The sequence below is a fragment of the Rhinolophus hipposideros genome, assembly GCF_964194185.1.
Source record: "Rhinolophus hipposideros genome assembly, chromosome: 8".
NCBI lineage: Eukaryota > Metazoa > Chordata > Mammalia > Chiroptera > Rhinolophidae > Rhinolophus > Rhinolophus hipposideros.
The window spans coordinates 58042711-58060826 of record NC_138054.1 but is presented as its reverse complement, the minus strand read 5'-3'; the positions used below and the strand labels follow the sequence as shown (position 1 = coordinate 58060826).

Below are 18116 nucleotides of genomic sequence, written 5' to 3'. Positions count from 1 at the left end.
TACCTATGGCCATATTGTTATTACGACTCTTGTCCTACCTCCCTTGCTCCTTTGCTAAGCTTCCTTGGAGTCCCAGAAACAATAATAATGGTGTGCGTGTGGGGAAACACCTTGTTATTTTAAAAACCAGGCACCACATTTTCTCTTAGGAAAAGAACTTCCTTTGTTTAACCTATTTAGTTTATTGTGCTCTCATAACAAAATGCCGCAGACTGGCTGGCTTAAAAAACAGTTCTGGAGGCTAGATTAAGGTATTGGCAGGGTTAGTTTTGTCCGACGCCTCTCTCTTTGGCTTCTAGATGGCCATCTTTTCCTTTTGTGTTCACATGGTTTATCCTTTACACCCATATGCATCCAAATTTCCTCTTACAAGGACATCAGTCATATTGGATTTGGGGCCCACTCTCATGACCTCATTTTAACTTGATTACCTCTTTAACGACCCTACCTCCAAATACCGTCACATTGTGAGGTACTGGAGGGGTAAGACTTCAACATATGAATTTTCTTTTTTTGTGGGGGTTGGGGGGGGCGAAACACACAATTCAATCCAAAACAGTTAGCGTTAATCCCTTTGAGGATGAGAGGCAAAGTCCCACAGTTGCTCCCCAACCTTCTGTAAAAATCTTTCTGATGCAATCTTGTGTCTGTGGTTCTTTAAGAATTGAAGGAAGTGAAGTTGTGTCCAGCAATATATAGGAAAGGAAAATAGAGGGATGGCCAGATGACCCATAACCTGAACTAATTCACTGGAAGCAAGGGCGGGGGGGTCAGAAATGACCAAGACTGATATAAACCCCAGTTAATCACGACAGTCACAGAGAAGAACTTAGTTTCCCATCCGACCCAGGAAGGAGGTTAGAGCCATTTTCGTTTAAAATTTAATGGACATAGTGATAACCCCAACAAGCACCAGTGATTTTAAAAAGAGATAATTTTATTTCCAGATCACCTACCAGTCCAGCCATTGGGTGGGGGTGGGGTTCTTCAACATGTTGGGGAAGGGAGAGGGTTCATTGAATACTCTTTATTGATCTGCCCAGAATGAACTAAACAGGGCCACTGATGACCTCTACAAAAGCAGTTTGGGCGGACAGTGGGGGCAGAAACTAGCGATTCACATTCATAAATATATATATATATTTTTTGAAAATTTAGACCATTTTTAATTTTCATAAATATTTTTGCAATTCAATTATTGAGCATAAGATTGGGATAAATTGAGATACATATGGAAGCTGAGGCAGTTAAATTCATGAATGTAGACAATGCCCGAATGAATGAAGTGATAATTTAAAAAATGAGAGGACATTGAGCGTACGTATCTTTCTACAAAGAGCTACATAACACCGCCCCATCCCAAAGGTGCGCGCGCGGCCGGCGCCTCCGCGCATGCTCAGGCGCCCCTGTCGCCCCGCCTCCCTCCGCTGGAGCGTGCCCCGCCCCCTCGCCGCCTCCCGCCTGGTTCCCTCCGGAGTGAGCTCGGTTGTTGCAGCTCCTGCAGTCGGTCCGCACTCGCGTCTGCTGCGCAGTTGTCCGCTGTGCCCGCCTTCTTTCTCCACGGTTCGAGCCATGGTTCCAAGCTTACAGTCTCCGCCCCTGCGCCGGGTTTTTGTGGTGGGCGTTGGGATGACCAAGGTAAACTGAGCAGCGGAACCCCGACGTCCGGCTCCCTGCTCCGCTCTGCGCGGGTGAGAAGCCGAGGTTACCGCGAAACGGGGCGGGGCAGGGCCGAATTCCAACCTTGAGGGCGGCCAGGACGTCTCCCAGCCCAGACCTTGCTTCTTGGCCCTGGGACGTCAGAGTGGAGGCTCGGGAGGATTGTGACGTAGGCTGTCTCTGAGGGATCGTAGTGTCTCAGGGTTGTTGCTGCTTCCATTTCTTTCCTCTTCCCCTTTCCCTTTCCTCCGTGGGTCAGAGTTTGTGAAGGACACCCCAAGATAACCCAAAGCCCACACCTCCCTTGATTCTGAGTGGACCTTCAAATGAGGCAAGGTCTGCCTCATACCCCAAAGGGAAGCAGGTTGTGAATGTCACCAGCTCTGCCCTCGTAGGAATACTGGAGTCCACCCTTACCGTGGTTTCGGTTACCTGTGGTCAATCGGGTTCCAAAATATTAAATGGAAAATTGCAGAAATAATAATTTTTAAATTGCAGTTCTGGGTAGGATGAGGAAATCTCCCACCATTCCACTCCATCCAACCTGGGATGTGAATCCTTTCTTTATCCATTGTATCCATGCTGTATGCCCTGTGTGCACGACCCACTGTTAGTCACTTAGCAGCCGTCCCAGTTATGAGAGAGATGGAGACCACATTGACATAACTTTGATTACAGTATATTGCTATAAATGTTCTAGTTTACTGTTACTTATTGTTACTATGCCTAATTTATAAATTCAACTATCATATATATATATGTGTGTATATATATATATATATATATATATATATATATATATATATAAACAGTATACTGTGTTTCCCCGAAAATAAGACCTAACCGGAAAATAGGCCCTAGCAGATTTTTCAGGATGACATCCCTTGAACATAAGCCCTCATGCGTCTTTCGGAGCAAAAATTAATATAAGACCCGGTATTATTTCTGGGGAAACATAGTATATGGAGTTAGGTACTATTGTACTCTGTTGGCTCCCCTCTCAGGGACAATTGGAAATGTGGATGATGAGGAGGAGAAATACTAGTGCTATTCAGAGTCCTGGCACAAGTGGCAGGTTTTCTGGATCCTCCAGCCTTGTTTCTGTTCCTCATGTGGTACTCTGCTTGGTACTTAGAAGGCCAGAGGCTCCTACAGTCTCATTTTTTGACACAGTCACCACCCCCATGCTCTAGTAATGCCAAACTTTTTTTAGTTTCACTCCACCCTGTTATGCTTCTATTGCTTTGCTTCTGTTGTTTTCACTACTTGTACCATTTGTCTTCATTTGGTTAATTTCATTGCAATTTTCAAAGGCCAGTTCAGATCTTCTCCTGGAGCCTCAGATCTTCCTGAGTGTCCCACGGAGCCCCTGTGCTTAACCTTTATCTTCCTGTGTTATACTGAAATTCTGTTTCTGTCTATTTTGCCTAGCATGTAAGCTTCTCCAAGGTGGTACCATGTCTAATCCATTGCTGTATCTCTAGCACCCTGAAAGTATCTGGTGCCTGAAGACGCTCAATGAATGTTAGTTGAACAATACTAAATGGATGTGCTTTGTGAAAGAGCTCCTAGGGGAGGTTCTTTTTCTGAGAAATCATCCTTAAATTTTTTATTATCTTACCGATGGACTATGAGTACACAATTATATATATATATATATATGTATATATATATATATATTTAACTAATATATTATAAAACATACTTGGAGATCATCATCATCCTATTGTTTCATGGGAGAGAGGACTTCTAATATAGGTGGACTGTAAAACCTTTCAAATTATGGTATCAATGCCGTCAGATCCTTTATTGGCTGTTGGATGTATGGTTATATTGGCTATATAAGAAAGCACATAAAAAGAGCTTTCTAACCCTTTAGCAAGTAGGCGATGTTTTTCTTTTCTTCACATTGGGAGGTGGAGGTGTCAGAGGTGTTAGTTACAGTCTTGAGGGAAGAAATTGGGAGTATGGAAAGCAACTTTATTGATGTGCTTATTAGGCCAATGTACTTCCCTCTGGGTTTGATCTTTTGGAACTCTGGGCAGGGTTTGATGAAGAGGAGAAATTTCCTAGGTAACAGTTTAAGCTCCATTCATAGATCTCAACAGGTTGGGTTCCTGTGTTACGGTTTTTAATTTGGATAGCTGAATTATCCAGACAACTTGAAACTCTCTTAATGAGATTTTATTATCTGTGTAGGAAATGAGTTAGAATTCCTATTGTGAATGTCAACAGGTTTTAACAGCTAAATCACCACTGCCACCTGGATGAAAGCAGGCCAGGTCCCTTTGTTTTTGCCACCTACCTCCTGATATGCCCTCTTTTTGTTGATTTAAATTCTGCCTGTTTTCAACAACTGGTCTTACTCTGTGCTGGCATAACAACAATATCATAGACTGGGTAACAACCCATATTTATTTTTCACAGTCTGGAGGCTGGGAGGTTCAAGATCAAGGTGAGGGCAGACTTAGTGTCTGGTAAGGTTCTACTTCCTGGTTCATAGATGGCTGTTTTCTTGCTATGTCCTCACATGGAAGAAAGGGCAAAGAAGTTCTCTGGGGTCTCTTAGTATAAGGGCACTAATCCCATTCGTGAGGGCTCCGTTCTCATGACTTCCCAAAGGTCCCACCTCCAAATACAATCACATTGAGGGTTAGATTTCAATATGTGAATTTTGGGAGGACAGACATTCAGAGTCCATGTCCCGTATTTTCTTAAAACTTCCTCAGACTGCTCTAAATTACGCTGGTCACCTTTTTTGAAATTCTAGTGCCCTTGAAGTCAGGACTATATAATTCAGCACTTAATTTTTCTAATTCTTTTATGTGTGATAATTCTATGACCCCCAGAAAGAAATATATCTTACATCACAACCCTGTGCACACACACAACTGTAACAAGTTTGCTAAACCCTTACTATGTGTGATAAACTCTTGATATTTCCTATTCTATTTTATTTTTAAAAATGCTGCTCACAACCTACAACCCTTAAAATTAATTTTGTCACCCTCTGCAAACCTACACTTTGAAAAATATTACATTATCTCATTTAATCCTCACCATGTAATAGATTATTTTCTCCACTTTGTCCATCTCTCAGGCTCAGCCGGGCTGAGTAATTTATCTGTCTCGATATAGCTGCTAAATTTTGGAACTGACTACTTAAACTCTCATGTTCCTTCAATGCTGTCTCTACCATACGTTACTATTCAATAAACACAGTATTTTTAGATGCTAGGAATACGAAGATGCAAAAAGTGAGGCTCCTGTTTTTAAAGAATGTATACGATGGAGGAGAAAAGGGTAAACAAGTAATTTAAATACAACGCATTGGGACATTTGGTAAAACATGGCAGATTGATAATATGAGTTTATTGGTGCTTTCCAGCTCCCACTAAAATGACAGTAAGGAAATAAAAAAGGTATTAACCCACAAGGGTGAAGCAAATAGGAGAGAAAACAATAGTAGAGAGAAGTCACAAAAATACTGATGGAGCCATGGTTATTGACTCAGAAGAGAGGGACCCACAATGCAAGTTCCCTAAGGACAGTTATACTGGTTGAGTTTCCCTGCAGAATTCTAGAAGGCTCGGGACTTGATGTAGTAGGTGCCAAAGTAAAGTGGGGGTGAGGGGAGGAAAGGAAAAGACCCCTATGGAATAATTAGATCCCAAGATCCCTTTTACCACCAGGCCCTTCCTTATCAGAGTATTGGAAGCTTGTTCTCTGGAGAAACTGAACAAATGAGGTTCTAGAATCATCTGGGCCTTTAGACATAGTGGAAGGCAGGAGTGAGGCCCAAGTTGAAAAAAGGGAATTAATTGAAATTCTGCATACTAAATGTTGGTACTTTCCAGCCCTGTTTCCAGAACACTGGCAACCAGACGTATAGTATATACACGAGCTTCCTGGCAGAAGTTTGGAAAATTCTTTCAAATAGCTCTAGAGGAAAGCCAGATTGCCATTCCATTCAAAGTGCAAGATTTCAATGGATTTTAATATACCAGAGTATGAAAAGTTCATTGATATGGTTTTAAATTCCACATTGCAACTAACCTATCAAGCTTTAGTGTAGTGTTAAAAAAGAATATCCACAATTATCTTAAAAGGCTGTTAAAATACTCCTCCGTTTTCCAACTACATATTTGGGAGGTCATATTTACTTCACAGACTTCAACTAAAACACGGTAATGCAAAGGTTGAAGAATCAGATATGAGAATTCAACTGTCTCCTATTAAACCAGATATTAAAGAGAATTGCAGAAGTGCAAAACAATGGTACTCATCGCTTTTTTGGGGGACAATATAGTTATTTTAAATAAAAATAATGTTAACATGTAATGGGTTTATTTTTTCAATATAATTGAAAAATATTTTTAAATGTCCTCAGTTTTAAGTGGTCAGATAGTAAATATTGATAAATACAAGTCTCATCATCAAAAGCTCTTTGACATCTTCGAAGCGAGTAAAGGGGTTCTGAGCCCAGGAAGTTTAAGAATTGCTGGAATTAGTTATTGAGCACCAACAGCTGCTAACACCACACAGAGAGAAACAATCAGACATATGCTTCCCGATGATAGAATACAGTGTCACTTCTAGTGTTGTCAAGGGATAGAATGTGATTATGCAAGCTTCTGGATCCAGCTTCCAATTTACAAGAAATATGGAGAACAGAGGAACGTGTTGAACTGCATGAGTATGCAATTGGCAAAGTCTGTGCTCTGGAAAGCTACAGGTCAAGTGCTCTGGATTCTTTATTGAGACTGAGAAGAAAAGAGTAGTGGAGGGGAACCAGTAAATTAAAAGAATTAAAAGGCCCATAAAATTTTTTAAAAATTGGCAAGACTAAACTATAGTGTCTACTGATACACACTTGGGAGAGAAAGCTATAAAATATCACAAGAAAGTGATTACAGTAAGAATCGATAGAAATTATTTTGGGAGTGGGGTGGGGATTGAGATTGGGACAGAGTGCTTTCAGAAATTTCTGGAGTGGCAGGCAAAGTTCAATATTTTGGTCTGCATGGTTGTTTTAAAGCTAAAGGTGAACACTAGATAAAGCATTAGGACATTTTAATGAGTAATATGCTATTGCAAAAGGGAAAAGAGTCCAATGTAAACTGAACTCAACTTTGATTTATACAGAGGTGACTGGGTGTTTTAAAGGGCGAACGAGGGTGGTGAGTGGTGTCAGAGAAGTGAAAACTTAGAAAAACTGTGAAGGAGAGGGGGTAGTCCACATGAAACCCAGATGTATTTGCTAACTGGTACTTACTCAGTCTTAGGTTCTTACCCTCCCACAGAGACTGGGAGTCCGGGGCCCTATTCAGGTGTCAGCTGGCACAGATTCTTTTGGCAGCCCTGAATGTTCCCAGCCAGATACTTTAAGTGGGCTAGAGCCATCCTAGGGATGTGGCCTGGAGCTTTTACAAACTACCGTGTTTCCCCGAAAATAAGACCTACCTGGCAAATAAGCCCCAGTTAAGATCGTCAGCCAGACGGACACAGTATGTTATGACGATGTTCCAGAAGAAGATGACATGACTGTATTTGAATAAATGTAGATTGTTGTACATGAAAAAATAAGATATCCCCTAAAAATATGCCCTAATGCATCTTTTGGAGCAAGAATTAATATAAGACCTGGTTTTATTTTTCGGGGAAATGTGGTTAGTGTTTAAGTCTTTATAGGCCAATTATGGGGCCTAGTAGAGAGTAGAGGAGCCTGACTAGAGCTTGGTGAAGGAGGGAATATTTGTCAGTGGTTGCAAGAGTCGTTGCTTAAAAATAGTTCATTAGAATATACACAACATACACATTTTTTGGTGTGTATGTGTGTGTGTTTCTGTATCTCTGGTATTTACAATAAAAGGATTAAAACTTTAAAAAATGAGGCAGTTAATAACTCCAGAAAAAACACCACAATTTACAATAAAGGAAATATAATTGTAGCACCTAACTTGGCTCCATAATAAGATATATTTACTTAATAAGGTAAACGCTGATTTAATAAAAAATTTAATAAAAAATTGTGATTCAACTATATCAGGAGGATGGGGGAAGTATAAATGTAAATATGAGGTGGCCCAAGAGAACTAATTCTTATTGGCCCTTATTGGATATCATTACATAATTTCTTAAATTGATAAAGAAAGAAATAATAGTATAAGGATATTTAGAAACATGGCAGTTTATGAAAGAAATATCTAAAAGAATTGAAAGTGGATGATTTAGGAGCAAGACTAGTGGATAAGGAGTAATGAAACTGGATTGCCATTTTTACTATAAGCGTTGCGATACTTATTTTTTTTTTGCATCTCTTTGATTAAAAAAATAAAAACTAAAAATAAAATATATAAGTAGAACATCAGCAGCCCTCAGAAATCCCACTTATTCTGATCTAGTCACTGACTCCTCGCCTGCAAAGGGTTACCATTATCCTGATTTCTGACATTTAATACCGTAGATTAGTTCTGGCTTTTTTCTTCAACATTATGTTTGTGAGATTCATCCAGGGTTTTATGTGTAGTTACAGATTATTCACTCTCATTGATGTAACATAGTCTATTGTGTAACCTAGTTCATGTACCAATTTATCCAATCTGTTAATTGACTTAGTAGTTTTCACCTAAACATGCTTTTAATTTTGAATGTTGTATGTGTTATTTGCTTGACTAACCTTTTAAAAATTGCCTTGATTTCAGTAAGAAATGGGGACATGATGGTATTTCACTACATGGCTGGTAATTTATTCATTAACGCGTATTACTTGCTGGAGCCTAGCACAGTAGTCTTTATAGTAAGCTCTCTGTACATGCTCTCATTGTGACTAGTGAACTGAAGAGTAAGTAGGAAGAATAGGCAATTTTTGGATTCTGAATTAGGGAATTATGAAGGATTCCGTAATTCAGAAATTATGAATTGTTGGGATGGGTTAGAGACAGGAATAAATGTTAAATGTTTTGTTTTGATTTAGTTCAACTGCTGGATTTAGCACTGTGCATTAAAGTGTGGCATTTACATGAAGTATCTATACCGTGTTTCAAACTGGGTTTTGTGACCCTTTGGGGGGGGGGTCATGAAATCGATTTAAAGGTTGCCTCTAGAATTAAAAAAAATTGAAAAATAGAAAATATTGTACCAATGTATTAAAGGTAAGTAATGACTTTGCTTTAATTATATATGAATATACAGTTGGCCCTCTATCTGTGGGTTCCATGGATCAAAAATATTCCCAAAAAATATTATTTTATTGCTGACGTATACTATGTAGTTAGGCCTACAATGATTGTGATGGGTATATCTGTACTGAATATATACAGACTTTTTTTCCTGTCATTATTCCCTAATCAATACAGCATAACACTATTTACATAGCATTTATATTGTATTGGGTATTATAAATAATCTAGAGATGATTTAAAGTATATTGGAGGATGTGTGTAGATTATGTGCAAATACTACACCATTTTATATAAAGGACTTGAGTACCTGTGGATTTCGGTATCTGGGGAGGGGTCCTGGAACCAGTTAGGGGGCCAGTTACTTGTATGTTTCTGCTGGGTTGTGTTGTAATATGTATTTTACTGTGGTTTGCAGTCAGAAATTAAAATTTTTATTTATTTATTGGGGAACAGTGTGTTTTTCCATGGCGCATCTCAGCTCCAAGTCCAGTCGCCGTTTTCAATCTTAGTTGCGGGGGGCGCAGCTCACTGGCCCTTGTGGTAATCAAACTGGCAACCAACCCTGTTCAGAGTTTGCGCTCTAACCAACTGAGCTATCTGGCCTCCCCTGCAGCCAGAAATTTTTGAAAGCCGTTTCTCTTTAGTACAAGCACTGACCAGCAAAGCAGTCACCAAGTTCAGTAGATTTTACTTCCTTTGTGTTTCTTAAGGCTGTCTACTTCTTCCCATCCTTTTTGCTACTATGTTAATCAGCTCTCACTTGGACTATTTCAGAAACATGCCATTTGGTCTCACTCTCTCTCGCCTTGCTCCCTTCATTCATTTCTCCACATTGCATCTAGAATGATCTAAAATTCAGGTCTTCTCATCCCAGTCTTTCTCTCTCTCAAAACAGAGCTTAATTTTTTCAAAGCAGTTTTAGGTTCAGTGCAAAATTGAGCAGAAAGTACAGAGTTCCCATATGCTCCCTGCCCTCACACATGGCACAGCTTCGCCCACTATCAGTGATCTGCACCAGAGAGGTACCTTTGTTAACGGTGACACATCAGTATCACTCAGAAGTCCATACAGTTCATCAGGGTTCAGTCCTGGTGTTATATATTCTATGGATTTGGACAAATGAATAATGACATGTATCCATCATAGTATCATGCAGAATAGGTTCACCACCCTAAAACTCCTCTGCTCTGCCTGGTCTCAACCCCTCATCTCAACCACTGATCTGTTTACTGTCTTCATAGTATTGCCTTTTCCAGAATGTCAAATAGTTGGAATCATACAGTATGTAGCCTTTTTAGATTGGCTTCTTCACTTAGTATTATATTATACATTTATAAAGTTCCTCCATATCTCTGCGTGGCTTGATAGTTCATATCTTTTTAGCGCTGAATAATATTCCATTGTCTGAATATACCACAGATTATCCATTTACCTACTAAAGGCATCTTGGTTGTTTCCAAGTTTTGGGAATTATAAAGCTACTATAAGCATCCATATGCAGGTTTTTGTGTGGACATAAGTTTTCAACTCATTTGGGTAAATACCAAGGAGAATAATTGCTGGCTGATAATGGTAAGAGTCTATTTAGTTTTGTAAGAAACTACCAAACTGTCTTCCCAAGTCACTATGCCAGTTTGCATTTTCACCAGCTATGAATGAGAGTTCCTGTTACTCCACATTCTTGTGAGCATTTTGTGTTTGGATTTTGGCCTTTCTAATAGGTGTGTAATAATATCTCATTGTTTTATTTCAGTCTCTTTTTAAAAAAAAATCTGTTGTCTTCAGGATAAAGCCCAGACATCATAGGAGGGCCTATAAGTTCCCTTGTGAGTTGACTCTGGAGCCAGACTATCTGAAGTTTCAGCTCTACTATTAGCTGTGTGTCCTTGGGCAAGTTACTTAATCTTTCTGTGCTCTAGTTCTTTATTATAAAGTGGTGATAATAACAGTACCTACTTCTTAGTGTTGTGAGGATTAAAAGTATTAATACATGTGAAGTGCTTACACACAATGCATTAATGCAGTAAATTCCCAGTAAGTGTTAGTAGTTATCATTTGGTCCTATATTACTTTTCCATCCCTAATACTTGTCACTTCCCATCTTGTGCTTCAACCTTTGCAATATAAAAATTGTTTGCAGTACCTGGATTGAATCACATTCTCTTACTTCTATGCCTTGCTCTAGAATTTCCCGTTTTATCACTTAGCTGACTACTACTCATCCTTAAAGACTTAATTTAAATGTCAGTTCCTCTGGGAAGCCTTTCTAGTCCTCCCTCTGAGTCTGGGTAGTGGTCTCTTCCAAATCGTCCTGTACTTATGATGCTGTAGTCTAACTTCCTATTTTCCATTAGACTGGAAGCTCCCTGAGGTTAAGGACTATATATTAAATCCAGGAATATGATAGATGCTCAATATGTTTTTATTTAAATGAATAGAAGAATGAATTTCTGCGAATCTCTTGTGAGGCAATCTAACTAAATTTGTTCCTATTTATTATCTTTTCTATATTTCTAGTTCACAAAGCCTGGAGTTGAGAATTCAAGAGACTACCCTGACTTGGCAAAAGAAGCAGGTAATATAGAACGTTCAGATCTTTGAATGTTTTAGTTTATTGTGTGGTCTGTCTTAATTGTGCTGCAGTCTTGCAACCATAAAAGGAAGCCTGGTCAAGGGAGAAGAACGTATACAGACAATTGCCTAGTGGCTCACTGGAGAGGAGAAAGTAAAAAGAGCTGGGGCATTCTTAGCTAGATAGCCAGAGCAGACAGTGGCCTGTGATTTTATGTGTTATCCAACCATGTGTTGGGATAGCAAAGGGCTCGTGGGAGAGAAAGGTAGGGTCATTAAAAGGACCAATTTGATTCTAGGAGTTATGACAAAATTAGTGTCTTCCTCTCCTAGGAAAGGGATAGTCACATTCAAAATGTATTACATACCAGTAATACTGCCCTGAGCCAACAGGGAGAATTCTTTTTCTGTCACTAGGCTAAATAAGGTGATGCTGTTTGTTGTTGTTTATTCTAATGAGTATTAAGCAAAGGATTTGGGTGAATACTAGTGAGCTGGAACTCAAAGAGAGAAGGGTCCATCGGTGTGTGGGTCCTTGTTCTCTAGGCATGCTTCAGAGAAACATGCTTGGGCCAGGCTGCAGCTGTCTCAGCTATAGACCCGAGTTCCAGGACAGGCATGAAAGCTTCTTTACATGGTGGAAATAAATATTTTAGACTTAGAGACAAGCAGTCTAAGTTTAGGTGTCAGTTGTTTAAGGAAGTGCTGGGAAATACCAGCTTCCCAGCACATGGAGACCTTGGGAGCAACTTGGTCTCATGAAGTTGTTAGGTATAGTCCTCCTCCTGGGAAGCCTTCCCGCCCCATCCTATTCCTGCTAGCTTGTTGCCACGCAACCCAAAAACCATTACTGTAATAATTCATTAGACATTACTCCTTATCTCCACCAGTAGTACCTAGTATCCAATGCCCGTATATTTGGATTTTGTTTCTGAGTTTATTTAACTCAATATTTGGACATTACTATACATGGAATCAGAGCATCTCTGCTCCTCAAAAGGAAGGTTCATGAGATTTAATTAATTGATATTGATTCTCTGGGTGGACACTGTTCACTTAATGTTTATCTTTTGTGTTGTTAAATATTCTCTTGACTGATGTCTCCAAACAGCGTCTGCCTGTGTCTGAAGTGGGAGATGCTTTAAACAATTCTTTCTATATATTTTTGTTCCTTTTATTTAGTTATGAGGTTACTTTAATAATATGTGAATGTAATATTTTGATTATTATGATAGTAATGTTGAGGTGAAGTTAGGAAGTCTGAAACTAACTGTGGGCATTGACTAGTAACAAGAAATTCAGCCTCATTGACTCTGCTTACTGCTTAAAATTCTCTTCTTTTGCAAGCATAATTAGGAAAATAAACATTTAAATAAAGGAACTTTTATTTAGAATAAACTGTTAAAACTCAACTTTCATCTGAAAAATACCCTTGGTTCGCTGTATGTAGGGAAATGAGAGATGCAAAAGGAGACTCCACTGACATATCTGATGTAGTATTAGGTGAGATATGTGCACCTTCAGACTACATCAGTCTCATTTAATTGAATGTATATTCAAGCACAACTTGGGGGAAAATACCATAAAATTCTATAAATGATTTTACATTCTGCTGTGTCTGGACTTATTTGTAGACTGTGGTGATGAGGCAAGGAGATTGGTTTCATGGCATAGTAGGTCCAGAAGCCTTACCCTCTAATTGTCCAAACTGGTTTTAGGAGGAGGTTCTGCTACCACTTTCTTTCCTGTAATTTCCTAAATGCATAGAATGGAGGGGAGCACAACCAGCAGAATTGTGTCCTGTCACTTTCATCATTTAGAGACTTCTGCTCTTTACACATTCCTCCATCCTCCTTTCCCTCAGAGGGACCCCTTGTACCTAAATACAAACGACACTCATTTAAGTGGTAGAGCAACACCAGGTTCCTCTTTGAAACTGTTTCAAATAACATCGGTGCTTCCTTTTTTTTCTTATCCCTTTAAAACATTTTTATTTAACAATGATTTGAATTGGGAAGTATATATGTACAGAAAACCTGATGTTAGGAGAACATGTTCAATAAATATTAGCATGCACATCTTGGGCACTGGGAAGGATTCACAGTAGAGTGGTATACAGATCTCAAGGCTCTTACCACCTAGTAGGGAACGCAGGGCAAGTTCACACAGACACTGAGTAGAGCATGTTAGGTACAACATGCCGTTGGCAATTAGAAGACGTACTGGCTATCTCTTGTAGCTTAAAATTGTGAAATTACTTTTTAAAATATTTCATGACGTATCTATGCTATAGCTTCCCCTCCCCTAACCTTCCGCCTCCTGCAGCCCGGGCAGCTCAGGGCAGCCCACGGCAGCTCACGCCAACCTCTGGCTGCTCACGCCAACCTCTGGCTGCTCACGCCCTCTCCAGCTCCAGGGCGACTTCGGCGTTAGAGCACTCCAACCACCTGAGCCACAGGGCCAGCCCCTATGCTATAACGTTTGTTGGACATTTAGGTTCACAACTTTTTTGACATTTTAGAAGAATTATGGTGAACATCTTGCTAAATATTTGTCCTCATCTCTAGTTACTTTTTTTAAACTTTAAAAAAATTTTTTATTAGTGAATATTGGAGAACAGTGTGTTTCTCCAGGGCCCATCAGCTCCAAGTCATTGTCCTTCAATCTAGTTGTGGAGGGCACAGCTCAGCTCCAAGTCCAGTCGCCGTTTTCAATCTTAGTTGCAGGGGGCGCAGCCCACTGTACCATGCAGGAATTGAACTGGCAACCTTATTGTTGAGAGCGCGTGCTCTAACCAACTGAGCCGCCTGGAGATATGGCCACCCCTCCAGAAGCTCAGCAGCAGCTCGTTGTCTTCAATCTACCATGTTTCCCCCAAAATAAGACCTATCTGGACAATCAGCTCTAATGTATCTTTTGGAGCCAAAATTAATATTAGACCTTGTCTTATTTTACTATAATATAAGACCGGGTCTATAATATAATATAATTAATATAATATAATATAATATAATTAATATAACATAACATAATATAAATATAATACTGGGTCTTACATTAATTTTTGCTTCAAAAGATGCATTAGAGCTGTTTGTGCGGCTAGGTCTTATTTTCAGGGAAACACTGTAGTCGTGGAGGGTGCAGTTCACTAGCCCATGTGGGATCGAACCGGCAAATCTGTTGTTCAGAGCTCACCATCCAGCTGCCTCTAGTTACTTTTGAGGACAGATTGAAGTCGATTCAGTGGAACAGTGAATATCACATTTTTAAGATGCTTACCAAATTATTTTTCAGACTGTTTACATTATTAGTTTCTCTAGCAGTCTATGAGAATGCTCTTCTTAACATAATCTCACCAGCATTATAAGCAAAAAATTTTTTTGCTCATGTGCTAAAAAGGAGAAGATAACTGCTGTGACTAAACCAATCCCATAATCAATTACACGTCTTCTCAGTTAAAAACAATCAAAGTAATACATTCATATGATTAAAAGAAAAAAACACAGAATGACTTATAATTCCCAGGTCTGTTCCTCAGTGGGCAATTTTCCTCCCCTTCTTCCGCCTCGCCTCCCCACTCCAGTTCAAGCCAGTGTTTCTCATTCTAGTTGTGTAGGACACAGCTTCGTGGCCCATGCTGGTATTATGAGCCTTCCGCTCCCCCAGCTAAGGTGGTCAGTCGGCTCGCTGCCAGCCAGCACACAGCAGCACACAGTAGCTTGCTGGCTGCTCACGGCAGCACAGCTCCAGGGAGAGCTGTTGTTCACAATCTTAGCTGTAGAGGGTGCAGCTCACTGGCCCATGTGGGAATAGAACCCACGACCTTGGTGTTAGGAGCATGGCGCTCCAACCACCTGGCTGACCTGGGCAATTTTTTTTAACTGTTTGGCTTTAGTTCTTCCAGCGGTGATCTCCATATCTTTATAAATGTTTATTCCACCACATTTATTCTAGTTTTTGGTTTATCAATTTTAGATATATATTGGCTTCTCACTGGTAGATGAGGATTTCACTCATACCAACCTCCACTCTCCTTTCCCAGTTTATTTTTATAATTTTTCTCAGTTCCTCTATTGGTCATTTCTGCAACTTTGGATAACATCCTTAAAGCTCCATTTCTTGTTCCATAGACAGGATCATCTCTTGACTCTGGCTTCATAAGATGACCACACCAGTGCTCCCCCGCCCCCGCCCTCAATATTGACATTCTGTCCAATTTTGCCCACTAGCTGTGTAGTGGAGCCACAGAGATGGGTAAGACAAGGACCTTGCCATCAAGAGGATTTAAAACGCTTGGGATTTAATATATTTATAGTTAGGTATACAGTTAGGACAGAAAATATTAAGTGTCAAAAAGGAGGTGTGAAAAAGTGATGCAGTAGCTTAGAGGAAGAAATAATTACTTCTGAAAGGAGATACCTTGATGAGTTGATGAAGGATTTGTCATTTGAATTGAACATAGACTTTATAGAGGTAGATTTACTCTGGAAAAACTCTAAACTTAATTTTTACTCACCTAAAGCAAATACGTAAAGCACTATTTGATAAAATCCTTTTGTTTTTATAGGTCAGAAGGCTTTAGCTGATGCACGGATTCCTTATTCAGCAGTGGAACAGGCATGTATTGGCTATGTTTATGGTACGTGGCAAACTATATATTCTAAAAATTATTCACCTAAATCTAGCAGTAACTGCATAAACAATGCAGGAACATTTTTAAAATTTTAACTCTCAAAACCCAGAATTCAGAGTTTTACCCATCGTTCCTAGATTTCCTTTTGTGTCAGCCTAGTTTAACACATATTTTTTTACCATGATTGTCAAAACAGGAGCTTTCTTGGTCTTATTTTATGATAGCACAGTATTCCATAGAATAGATATATCTTAATTTATTTTCACTTTTTTAAAATTAGTTTTAGATATACAAAACAATGTAATAGTTAGACATTTACATCCCTCACAAAGTGATAACCCCGCTCACCCAATCTACTACCCCTCTGACATTGTATACATCTGTTACAATTTCATTGACTCTATTCCCTATGCTGTACTCCACATCCTGTGGAGTATATATATTAAATTATAGTTGACATTATTATTCAGCTTCAGCTTCAGGTGTACAGTGCAGTGGTCAGGCATCTAACACTGTCCATGAAGTGGTCTCCCTAATAAGACAAGTGTCCATCGGATGATTATTGCAGTTCTATTCACAACAGCCAAGACATGGAAACAACTGAAATGCCCATCGGTAGGTGACTGGATTAAGAAACTGTGGCACATTTATACAATGGAGTACTACTTGACCATAAAGAAGAATGAAATCTTACCATTTGCAACGATATGGATGGACCTAGAGAACATTATGCTAAGTAAAATAAGTCAGATGGAGAAAGACAAATACCGTATGATCTCATATGTGGAATCTAAAGAATAGAATAAATGAGCAAACTAATCAGAAACAGTCTCAGAGATATAGAGAAAAAACTAAGGGTTGCTAGATGTGAGGGGGTGGGGATGAGGGAGAAAGTGAGGGGATTAGAAAGCAGAAATTGGTAACCACAATATTGCCACAGGGATATGAAAGACAGCTTGGGGAATATAATCGATAATATCATAATTTATTTAATCTACCCCCTTTTAATGGTCATTTAGAATGTTCCCAATATTTTTAATGATTGCATAATATTCTAGTCTTGAGGATTTACTGCAGTTTAGTAGTAGTAATGATATCCTTTTCTTGGACATTTTTAATTATTTCTAATTTCTAGTTATTATAAAAGACTGTAGTTAGCATTACTGTAGATGAATCTTTGTGTTTATCTGTGATTATTTCCTTGAGATTTCAAGATATCAAGAGAATTCTCAAAGGGAAATTTACTTGGTCAAAGAGATGCAGTGTATTTATTGAAAAGGAGGTCCTGAACCTCACTGTTTTTTCCTGAAGATTCCTGGAGAGTCTGTACCTCCAGATTTTCCCATTATACTGCTCCAGGATATCTGCTTTGGTGGCCATATTACTTGGCAAAGGGAGTCAAATGTGTATTCAACTTGGATCACTATTTTTCTGGAATGCCCTGGCGCTCAGGATCTTTTAAACTTTTTTAAGTTCTGGAAACTTAATATGAGTGATCAAAAACTACGGTGAATGCTGCTGCTAAGTACCGTCCAGTGGAAAGGCAGGGATCTTCAATACAGGAAGTGGCACGATGAACCTTAATAACAGTGTGTGACAAGTTTCAACTTGTTCGTTGCAGTCAGTCGGGTGTGACCTATCGTTGAGAGGTGTGTTTTGAAGTGTGCCATAAATGAGGGATCACGAACAATGCATTAACATGAAATTTTGTTTCAAACTGCAAAAAAGTGCTATAGAAACACAAGAAATGTTAAATTAGTTTATGGTGATGCTGCAGTGACCATGAAGATAGTTTACAAGTGGTTCGAGCGATTTCGTAATGGTTGTGAGTTGATTGCAGATGAGGAGCGATCGGGACATCCTTCAACATCAAAACCCCAAGAGAATGTTGAAAGAGTAAGTGAAATGATTCGATCAAACAGGCAATTGATTGTTAGGGAAATTTCTGAGGATCTGAACATATCTTATGTTTCTGTTTCAAAGCATTTTAACAACAGATTTGAATGAGGCGAATGAGTGCAAAATTTATTCCGTGCGTTTTGACTGCCAAACAAAAGCAACAGCATTCA

General features: G+C 39.2%; 1 protein-coding gene across 4 annotated transcripts in view; it reads left to right on the top strand.

Annotated features, from left to right (window-relative positions):
* The first annotated feature begins 1422 nt into the window (after window positions 1-1422).
* Window positions 1423-18116, top strand: part of SCP2 (sterol carrier protein 2) — a 99247-nt gene continuing 82553 nt past the window's right edge. Inside the window, exons 1-3 of one of the 4 annotated variants that reach the window (XM_081056111.1) lie at window positions 1423-1638; window positions 11361-11418; window positions 15982-16053. In XM_081056111.1, the coding sequence (XP_080912237.1) occupies window positions 1573-1638; window positions 11361-11418; window positions 15982-16053 (196 nt within the window). In that variant the 5' untranslated portion in view covers window positions 1423-1572. Of the gene's footprint in view, window positions 1692-10628; window positions 10734-11360; window positions 11419-15981; window positions 16054-18116 lie in introns of those variants that run through there. The other 3 variants (XM_081056115.1, XM_081056112.1, XM_081056113.1) reach the window with 3 other exon arrangements.